Source organism: Hippoglossus hippoglossus, chromosome 17 (assembly GCF_009819705.1).
Source record: "Hippoglossus hippoglossus isolate fHipHip1 chromosome 17, fHipHip1.pri, whole genome shotgun sequence".
NCBI lineage: Eukaryota > Metazoa > Chordata > Actinopteri > Pleuronectiformes > Pleuronectidae > Hippoglossus > Hippoglossus hippoglossus.
The window spans coordinates 22,646,224-22,656,579 of record NC_047167.1 but is presented as its reverse complement, the minus strand read 5'-3'; the positions used below and the strand labels follow the sequence as shown (position 1 = coordinate 22,656,579).

The 10,356-nt window shown below is 45.5% G+C and overlaps 1 protein-coding gene across 1 annotated transcript; it reads right to left on the bottom strand.

The window, feature by feature from the left end:
* Positions 1–352: 352 nt before the first annotated feature.
* On the bottom strand, positions 353–9,868 carry pitrm1 (pitrilysin metallopeptidase 1). Its single transcript, XM_034614190.1, has 26 exons — positions 9,718–9,868; positions 9,020–9,125; positions 8,602–8,860; positions 8,366–8,480; positions 8,103–8,199; positions 7,803–7,963; positions 7,233–7,359; positions 6,999–7,087; positions 6,723–6,851; positions 6,403–6,516; positions 6,114–6,210; positions 5,622–5,756; positions 5,380–5,518; positions 5,169–5,285; positions 4,961–5,090; positions 4,726–4,846; positions 3,961–4,037; positions 3,657–3,822; positions 3,467–3,567; positions 3,240–3,360; positions 3,077–3,127; positions 2,254–2,366; positions 1,824–1,949; positions 1,541–1,686; positions 1,082–1,184; positions 353–925 (listed from the first exon to the last, which is right to left on the bottom strand). The coding sequence occupies exons 1-26, from the start codon at positions 9,762–9,764 to the stop codon at positions 832–834; spliced, it is 3,081 nt and encodes a 1,026-aa protein (XP_034470081.1). The 5' UTR covers positions 9,765–9,868; the 3' UTR covers positions 353–831.
* Between the last annotated feature and the right edge of the window lie 488 nt (positions 9,869–10,356).

The following is a 10,356-nucleotide window of genomic DNA, read 5'->3' as shown; positions in this document are numbered from 1 at the left end:
TTGGGGGATCTACAAAGTTAATATATACCTAAATATATATATATATATAAGCACTCCTCATTATGAACTGTAAAATTCATGTTCTGGTCCTGATGATGTAGCTTTATCTATTTATTTCTAAGACGCCAAAGCTGAGCGAACGTCCATGTTGCATAAAAACAGAAAGCTGGAGTCGGGTAATCGCGTTTTAAATGTCGCTTTTGTCGTTTTTATTTCCCACTGCACTTTGAGCCCCGTGATCAATGTAACTCCCCCGAAGCTGCTTATAAAAGAGAACGTGCCCGAGGATCAGACTCGCGGTCCGAGACCTGTTCGCAAAAACGTCAACCATTTGTCTTTTTTCCTTTTAAAACCTTTTAACCCACGTTGTTGGAAGTGAGGCAGAGAACTGTGGGAAACTGAGTTCAACGTTAACCTTTGTGCTCGCGGTGCTTGTGTGTCCTTGTCAGAGTAATAAATCATGTACTGTGTGGAAAGTTATGAGGTTGTGTTGTTTTTTTTAAAACCACAGAAACACGAACGTCATCATTTAAGTCGTGTTGACTCTGGAAATAACAAAATAACAAAGAGCCAACTCAGATTTTATATTCCAATATGATAATATTCATTTTCCAAAGGATATGTACAGAAGGGAATCTATTGAAGGAAAAGCAGGAATCTGAGGAACATATAAGAACAACAATCTTCAGCCTCCTCCTCCTCCTCCTCCTCCTCGTGTTGTGCGCTTCACTCTGTTTACAACCGTTTAAAATAATTCTCCACAGCACTTTTGAGTTCTCGGTACATCTGGTCACTGGAGGTTCAGTCAAGTCTTTAATTAATAAATATAGATTATTTTACAATCCACGAGGGATCTTTCTTAATCGTCTCATTCTCTGGGCCGAGGATGGAGACGCCACACGTCCTCTGACCGACGCTCAGATACCTGCAGGGAGACGAGACAAGGAAAACAATGCTTCACCTGTTCCTCCATCTTGAATAACAGACATTAAATCTACAAGTACAACAAAGACATATTTCAGTAGTACTACAAGGAATATATTTGACAGAATAAGATCTAAGGTTCTTGTTTATCTTTTACCTTTCGGCCACGTCCACCAAGTTTTTATGAGTGACAGCGAAGAGTCTTTCTCTGTGACTCTGCTTCATCTCGTCTGTGATGCCACTGAGGAAACGACCCGATCCTGCAACACACCGAACTACGATCAGATGCTAGGACCACAAATGGGATTTCAGAGTAGAGACTTAAGAATGTTAAATAAATGTCAGTTTAAAGAGACAAATTAGAGATTAAACCTTAAAGAGATTTAAATAAAATCAGATTTCATGGCACAGACTAAAAATCCGATAGTATATTATATCAGAAACTGGTTAAACCTCTATTAACACAGAAAACCTAGAGACAACCACCATGTAATGTGAAGTTAAATGAACCGTATCATACATTTGAACAGTTCCACACTATTTAGCAGAGCTCTCAAACGTGATGTGGATTAAAGAGTTCGATGCCGATGCTTCAGTTGATGAGTTGGAGTCTCACCTTTGCCCGCCGGGGCCACCGGGGCGTCCACAGCGGAGAAGATCGACAGCTTGGCCTCGTCGATGTCCTGCTGGGTGAACGGCCCCGACTTGGCCCAGTCGACACCTCTACGGAACGCAGACAGCGTCTGCACTGAGTTGGGGTCCCTGAGAGACGCACAAGACACACACTCAGGTCAATACACAATGTTTACACAACTCTATATGTGTGATGGAGATACGAAATGTGCTGCTTTACACACTATACACAATAACTGTGATCGGTTTGATGAACGTCTGCCCACCTGTACGAGTAAAAGGTGAACAGGCCGCCTCCTCCCATCCTGGCGCCGCCGCCGTAGGCTCCGCCTTTCTCTCGGATCTCCCCGTGGAGATATTTAGCCGTCATCATCCTCGCCAAGACACACAAACTGAGAAGGAGAACGGAAATAAAGTCAAGTCGAGAGCGCCAAACTTATATTGATGATTTTAAGTTCGAATTTTTGATTTAGTTGAGAAACGCTTGACCAGCAACAAGTCGATTTGATGAGCAGTTGTTGTGAAAGACGTTTTTTCTCAGGATGAATAGTTCCCATGGCGATGTTAATTTGAGCAGAAACATAAGTGGTGGTAATTTAATTCAGACAAAAGTCGCACAAACTGTGACTTTTATGGTGAAATCTCAGGATGAGCCTGGAAAACAAAAAGTGATTAAAGAATGAAAAGTGCAAGTACCTGGCGTAGTCCTCGTGGGCGAACGGCACCGTCCGGATAATCTCGCTCACAAAATTCACAGGAAACGGCATCTGGAAGAAGGTTTTCATCTGACACGGCTGGAAATTCTGCTCCTGTGGAAAAACAGAAGTTATTGAATCACGTGGAGATTTGACGACAGGCGTCTTTGAGAAAGAAGGTGCGTCAACATGTGTAGCGGTGTTTTCTTTACACCATCACAACACAAACTGGACCATGTTTGACATTTATAAGCAGGTTGTTATTTTACTGTATCGTCAGCATTGAACAGGAGGGGTTCAAGTTCAAGTTTGACTTTTTTACAACCAGAATGAATAAGGTTTAAGTCCTATTTCAGATATGAAACAATATCTGAGTCCCAGAAATATTTACACACGATAAGTTGATGAAGAAGAATAACCCTGGAAACTTCAAACTTCAAACATAGACAGTCGGTTTCACAGTCTCTGAGTTTGTTGAAGTTTTATAAACAGCATGTTAATATCTGGATCATTGAGACGGAATGACAACACAAGCAGACATTACAAACTATGCCTCCAAAACTTTTAAATAAACCTCAACATCATTTAGACTTTTTAGGGAGTTTTTAGACTTTTGTAAGACACCGTGGAAAACCCCACCAAACTACACTTTCTTTATTTCCTTCCAGCTGCAAAAACAACTTTCTATTTCCTGTGTTCTTGTAGAACATGCACACCTGACACTCAAGCAGCCTGTTTTATACTTTCTGAAATTAATAAACTTCATGTAACTTATCGTGACAGCTTTAAAATGGAAAAACAAGAAAAGGCTCAAGTGAACTTACACAGATAAGTTTCCTGCTTGGTCCGGATTCGTCGAGCGGGTCGAGTGGCCTCTGTGTTGGAGGAACAACATCGAATCAATCCAGGGAACAAGTTAAAAGAGGTTTTCATTTGTTGAGGTGTATCTTCACCCCGGTGTGTGCCGACACTTTGCCGACACTTTACCTCAAATATGTTCGCTCTGGCAGGTTTGCGTTGTTTCCTGTTTATAGCGACGTCCCGGATGAAGCTCTCCAGCTGTGCTGCTGTGTCAGACAGTTTCTGCGGAGTTGTGTTGACTGCACATCTGTAAGGAAGACACAGTTGGATTTCCTTTGGTGAGGAGAGGAAGCGGCAATTACAGAATCAAACATGAGGAAAACCCCCTCCCAGCAGAGATCATACGAACCCACCTCATGTTGTCGGGGTTGAGCAGATGCTTTTTGATTCTGGGTAATGTTCTGATAACTGGGGTGAGGTCTGACATCTCGGCAATCCTCTTCATAAACTTCACCTAATTTTCAAAAAACCAAAACACAGGGTCTCAGATCTGCCGACACAGGGACGTCCACACACCTCATCTCCTCTTGAGCTGATCGGTACCTGTTCCATTCCCCCGAAGGTCTCCTGGAGGTCTCCGGCTGGGGTCAGGTGACGGCCGGCACGGGTCATCGCGTACATGTGCCCAGAGTTCGAGATCCCATTGGCCAGTTCCTGTGCTGCCCTCATCACCAGCACTCTCAGGCGCTCCTCGTCATCAAAGTGGGGACTGAAGGGATGAAGATACAGTTTCTACCGCGGGTTCTCTGCATCTCACAATGTCGACAATACGATTTATGTTGAAAATCAGCCACTAACGGTGTATATGAAGTGGAAAGGACGCGTGTCTCGCTGCCGGAGGTCGTACCTGTTGAAGATGTCGCTCCACAGCTGGAACATGTGGGGGAGGTTCCTCTCCAGGCAGGAGGAGAACAGCAGGACGCCCTGGAACCGAGAGAACAGCTGAAGCATTAAATCATCTCCAGGCAGGTTTCTTCTTTTCAAGACAGAGACGTCCATACCTTTACTTTTACTAACGAGATTATTACTGGTTTAAGAAAACATGACCACATAACACAGACTCCAGCTGCTGTGGCTTCCTGTTTGTTTTCACATTGATTTAAAGATTTAATTGCTGACTTTTAAAAGGCAACAAAGGTCCTATGTATGTGAAGGATTTACTGCCCCCCCCCCCACTGAGCCTGAGCACCATCTCAGATCAGCTGATTTTGGCCTTCTGCTTGTTCCCAGAGTCCGGTTGTTGACTTAAAGCTTTTTGTGCCTTTGCACGACGGCCCCCCCGACCCCTGGAATGACTAAACTGCTGAGATTTAATACGTCCAACATCTGTTTCTGCTTTTAAATGTTTCTATTTTAATTCAGTTCTTGTTGTTTTATCCTTTTGTAAAGCTCTTTGCAATGTTGTTGAGAAAAGTGCTACACAAATACAGCGTATTTCTATTTTTTCATGGAGGAACAGCGCTTTAGTTTATCCCAGCATGCACTGGGCCAACACAAATATTATAATATACATTTTCTGATTCGGAAACCTCTGCACTGCCGCACCATGCATCCTCCAGAGGAACAGCGCTCTGCCCACAGGAAGGACTTCAGTCACAGAGTTGGCACTGACCTGCTCGTACATGTCCAGCTGCGTGGAGTCAGGGACGACCTGGGTGGAGACGGACATGCCTCCGGTCCTCAGCTCCATCTGCTGGGCCTGTTGCCTGTAGTCCAGATCTCCGGAGCCCATCCTGCGGAAAAACAGAGGCACAGTGATGAATATGAGTTTGTTAACCCAGAGAAACCCTCCCTGACCCCCGGCGGTGCAGCCTCACGTTGTTCCGGTCTCCGTCAGACGGACTCACCTGGTGATAACGCTGCAGAAGAGCGGGACATAAAGCCTGAGGTCCTCCGGCAGCGTGTTGAGACTGCACATGGCTCTGAAGTAAACCAAACCGTTGGTGGGCTGCTCACAGAACTGAACCGGCACTCCTCCTGAAGACAGAAACCACAGCGCTGCAATTACTGTGCAAGTGGGATGTGAAGTGTAACGTGGTGGACGCCGTGCCGTACCTGCAGAGCCCATCTGAACAGCGGTGGGGCTGATCTTCGGCTCGATGTCACACACTTTGAGTGCCGGCAAACAGGAGACGTCCTGGGTTGTACTCTGAGCAGCCAGCAGTTCCAGACCTTTCCAGGAGGATACATGAATGTTATGGAGAGTTTTATGTTTTGTAAAAGGAAAGCACATTCCCACACGGATCATCGGTGAAATCATCGTTACCTTTCTCATAGATCTCCTTCCGGTCGCTGTCGGACAGAGCCTGGATCTTCCTCTGGAGCTTCTCCTCCTCAGCCTTGGCCTGTTTCTCCAGGTAGGCTTCATCTGGGCTCATGGACAGGGTCAGTCTGTGTGTGTTCTCCTGCAGGGAGTTCAAGGAGAGCAGAACGCGAATGAGCATGAAGCTTGAGGGGAAATCGTTCACCTCAAATATAATGTGTTTAAAATGAAATGGTTTCATTCACCTTGAAGTAGTGTTTGACTTTGTCCTGCAGAAAGCGAGGGTTTTCCACCAGGGCTTGTTTGAACTTGGCAACGCTGGCGCTGATCTGCAGCAGCTGCACCGGGTCACCGTTATGGTTCCACGCCGACGCTATGTACTAGGAACACAAACAAAATGTCCAGGGTGAGGAAACGGCTCTGAAAAACAACACTGAAATGATGTGCTACCTTGATTTACTCTTGTTTCCTGTATTTCAGGGACATATTCCAAAGAGGACAATGACACGTTGTCCACTAAGGCTCATACGTAATTCATTTTGAATATTGTTATAGTTAGTCTAACTGATAAAATGCACCTTTTGAAACACTGACTCAGATGCTCAGAGAACACACACTAACCTTGACAGTGTTTTAACGCACCGACCACGTGGAGGTTTCTAAATACACGCAGGGTCCTTGAGGTTGTGAAAACAAAATGCGATGAGGTGTTAAGAGATAAGCAGCGGCCAACTCACCGAAGCTAAGGACAGACCGAAGTTGGTGGACTGGTGTTTCATTTGGATCTCGATCTTGTGGAGGAGCGCCTCGATTCTTTCCTCCACGAAGCCGTTCCTGTGATGGACGATAGGAGGAAATGTGTGGAAATCTATTTCTGCTTTCTTTCATGAAACAGGCTGGACTTAGTTCAACATGTAGGTCGAACAGATCTCGTTTTAAACCATTTAAATGCCTTTAGTATCATGAAATGGTCCCATCCCCTCATTTTGTCTCCCTGACAAAGACGACTGGGACTGTGGGACTTACTGGATAATGTCGTCCATGGTTTGGCTGATGATTTGTTTCACCCTCTCCGTGTCCTCCTCAGCCATTCCCTGCAGACCGATGCTGAACGACGCTTCCTTGGTGCTGCCGTCGTATCTGTGGAGAGGAGCTTTTCGTTTCAGCCGTCGTCAAACACACACATTTAACCTGTTTCTTGGTTTAAAACACATGAGCTGGATCAGCAGGTGCAGAGATGTGTGTTTCGATCTAGATCTTTAAGTCTTTTTTAAAGGAACTAGAAGCTTCCTGGTAAAATCCATTTATAACTAATCCAAACTTGGGATGACAGCCCCCGTACACACCCTACAACAGAGGAGAAGTCGGTTCCTATCTTGGGTTCGATCAGAGCTTTGTAGAAGGGAGAGTTTGGCCCGGAGATCATCAGCTCGGACAGCAGACTGAGAGTGAATCCCTCAAACGTGTTGGTGATGCTGGTTAGAGACAAAAAAAAAACTGAATTAGAGATCAACTGACGCTGAACATGAAGATCAGCAGCAGCATGAGAAGAAAAATCTCCTCAACGCTGCTCTGCTTCAAAATGTCTGAGCAGGAAAACAGGAGGGAGGAAGTGGACTTACTCTCCCAGCAGGTAGCTCACACACAGCGAGTTCTGCCGGGCGGGATCTGGCGCCAGAGCATCAGGGCTGCAGGTCACGTGGTCCTCTCTCTGAGGACGAGAGAAACTCACGGTGACTCCTCGACCGGAAGACGTGCAGCTCGGAGTCGACTCGAGACGAGACGCTTTGAGTGCAGTTTGAAGTTCGACAGACTGACGTTAAATAAACAGAAACATGTGAGATCTGTGCACTTACAGGGCTGCTCCAGTGAGGCTGGGGGGGGACGTCCGTGTTCGGCTCGATGCGTTGGAACTTGGACAGAGCTTCCTCTTCGATCTGCTGCAGATGCTGCTCCAGAGGCAAATCTCCATAAGTGAAGAACCTGATGGAAGAGATGTTTGTTTTAATTCTTCTTTAAAAGTAAATGTGGTTTTTTGAGTGTGTTTTTATTAGAAAAAATGCAACTTTCGCAGTAGATAACGTTTTTTTCCAGTCGGCCCCCTGCTAAAGGAAACTTCACAGCGACCGAGGGTTCGCTAAGACACGTGAAACTGGAAGAACACAAATATCTCAGGATCTCAAGAGGAGCCGAACATGTAGAAGACGCCAACAACTGAGAAAGACAATGAGATTCTAGATTTCAGGGATAAGGGCCGACGCCGGAGTCAACGTGCTGTAAACAAAACCACTAAATTTCCACGTAAATTGGAATTTATGCGTTCCTCATATTGAAATGGCAAAGTCAGCGTCAGTGTGTGTGTGTGTGTGTGTGTGTGTGTGTGTGTGTGTGTGTGTGTGTGTGTGTGTGTGTGCGCCTCCCTCTACCTGGCGTTGCTGGGGTGGTAGTGCGTGGCGTGGAACTGTTTGAGCTGCTCCCAGGTGAGGTCGGGGATGACCAGCGGTTCTCCCCCCGACACCACAGAGTAGGTGTGGTCTGGATACAGCTTGTTCTGAAGGTGCTGGGCGTACACACTCTCGTTGTCCGACTGTAACACAACAGTCAGAGTGGATGTTTGTGTTATAATCACGTTGTCAACAACAGATTCATGATTTATCCAAGGAATGCGTTCGTAGATATACAAAAGAATAAACATAACGCAGGGTTCACAAACACTAGAGACTTACAAACACGCCCTTCATCTCATTGAACACCACTCCTTTAAACACCAGAGGGGATCTGGGATCTGTGGGGTCTTCGTTCTCCAGCCTCCAGCCCTCCTGCCTGGAAACACCAGAACATACACAACCCCATCGATATGACTGCGACACACACCTCTTCATACGTGTCAGGATAGTAGAATTGTACTGTGTTTGAGTTCAGTGTTCACTAAAAGCACGTTACTGCTGTTAAATATGAGTAAAGATACTTGGTGAACAGTCAAACTCACCAGAAGTCCTGCTCCCGTAAACAAGGGAAGAAGACAGCGTCCAGATAGACGGACAGAAGGTTCTGGAAGTCCTTTCCATTCTGGGTTGAGAACGGATACATGGTGTAGTCACTGGCTGCTCGGGGACACACAAAAGAAACACATCAGCATCTTCAGCAACGTATATAAACTTCATTTGGACTTATTTGATTTATTTTCTACAGCAGCCGACAGGAACGGATTTCGATTCTCTGTACCTGTGAAGGCGTTCATGAAGGTGGACAGAGACCTGTTGAGCATCTTGAAGAAAGGGTCTCTGCAGGGATACTTCTCAGATCCACACAGCACCGTGTGCTCCAGGATGTGGGGGACGCCCGTGCTGTCCATGGGGGTCGTCCTGAGCTGGACGCTGAAGAGGTTGTTGGAGTCGTCTCTGGCTGCATGAAGGTACTGAGCTCCGGTTTTGTCATGAGTCAGCTTCACCGCCGTGAGGAACAAGTCGGGGACCGGGGCGACCTGGAAGACAATAGAATCCACCTCAATCACCCGTTTTAGAAACATATCAGGAGATAGTTTCGTTAAGGATCCACGTTCTATAACGAGGAAAGAAGGTCAATTCGAAAAAAGACCAAATCAATTTCCCGTGTGCTCTTCTGTCTGTGGCCTCTCACTGACCTCCCTGACTGTGAATCCGTGGATCTTCTGTCCTGCTCGGTACTGAAGAGCTCTCTCTGCCGAAGTGCTCTTGAGCCTCCAAGCACTCTGCTGTCCTCCACGGAGACTGTCGGGGGAACACAGAACCATTCCACCAAATATAAATATAATGAAATATGAAATATGATTCCCATGGTCCAGTGTCACAAACATCTGGTTCTGTCCTCTAATGGAATCAGTCAGGAAACTGAGTACAAATATATAAACATACATATATATATATTCACTCACACGTATATGTACAAACATGCATATATAAACATATATACAGATATGTATGTATGTATATTTGTATATACACACAAACATATGTACAAATATATGTGTGCCTGTATGTATATACATAAATTAATATGTATATACATGTATTTGTGTATGTAAACTCACAGTAAAAATGTACATACATGTACACACATATATATATATATCACACACACACGTTGTCCTGACAGTGTCACACACACACACTGTCCTGACAGTGTCACACACACACACACACACACACACACACACGTTGTCCTGACAGTGTCTCACTCACACACACACACACACACACACGTTGTCCTGACAGTGTCTCTCTCTCTCTCTCTCTCACACACACACACACACACACACACACACACACACACACACACACACACACACACACACACACACACCGCAGGTTCCGGAGGTTGCGCAGCATCGCCTTCGTCTGTCGGAACATCTTCACCGGTGAGATTAGAAACCACCGTCTGCTCCACTCAGGCTGACTCCGGTGTCATCGGTGAGGCTCCTTTACTCCAGAACCACAGACACGTCGGTTGTGTACCGTCAAAATGAAAAGTCCGTAGCAGCTGCGCCGGAAACAGATCGTAAAGTTATTTCCTGCTGGTTTAGTTTATCCAGCGGCGATGATGATCTACACATGTCCTGAGCAGGGGTCAGCACCCGGAAGTGAAACCGGCACCTCGAAGCACTCCTGTTTCTGATTGGTCGACCCGGGAGGAAGAACTCATTTGATTGGCTTAAAGCAAATATAACATTCAGGGATTGTTCTATTTGTTAATTTTAAATTTAAAATCAACACCATCTCCTGTGAGATCTGAACTTTACCTTTAACTTCGAATGATTCGTTTATTGATTGAAAACAATCGGATTATATTTTGCTTTACCTTCATTTTAAGTGTGCTTCAGTCTTTCCTCCTGCAGGGGGCGCTGTAGGATCACGTTTAGTCCACTTCACCCCCATGAGTCAAAAGTCAAAATACAGTCAGACACAGACAGTAATACTTTTCAGATGGTCTTATTATTATTAA

Bases quoted from the DNA above. Each gene is read 5' to 3' on its own strand.
- pitrm1 (XM_034614190.1), bottom strand. From the start codon at position 9,764: ATGTTCCGACAGACGAAGGCGATGCTGCGCAACCTCCGGAACCTGCG. The intron at 6,852-6,998 runs GTAAGTCCACTT...GTCTCTAACCAG, and splicing joins GTGAGCTACCTGCTGGGAGA to CATCACCAACACGTTTGAGG. The intron at 3,568-3,656 runs GTACCGATCAGC...TTTGAAAATTAG, and splicing joins CCTTCGGGGGAATGGAACAG to GTGAAGTTTATGAAGAGGAT.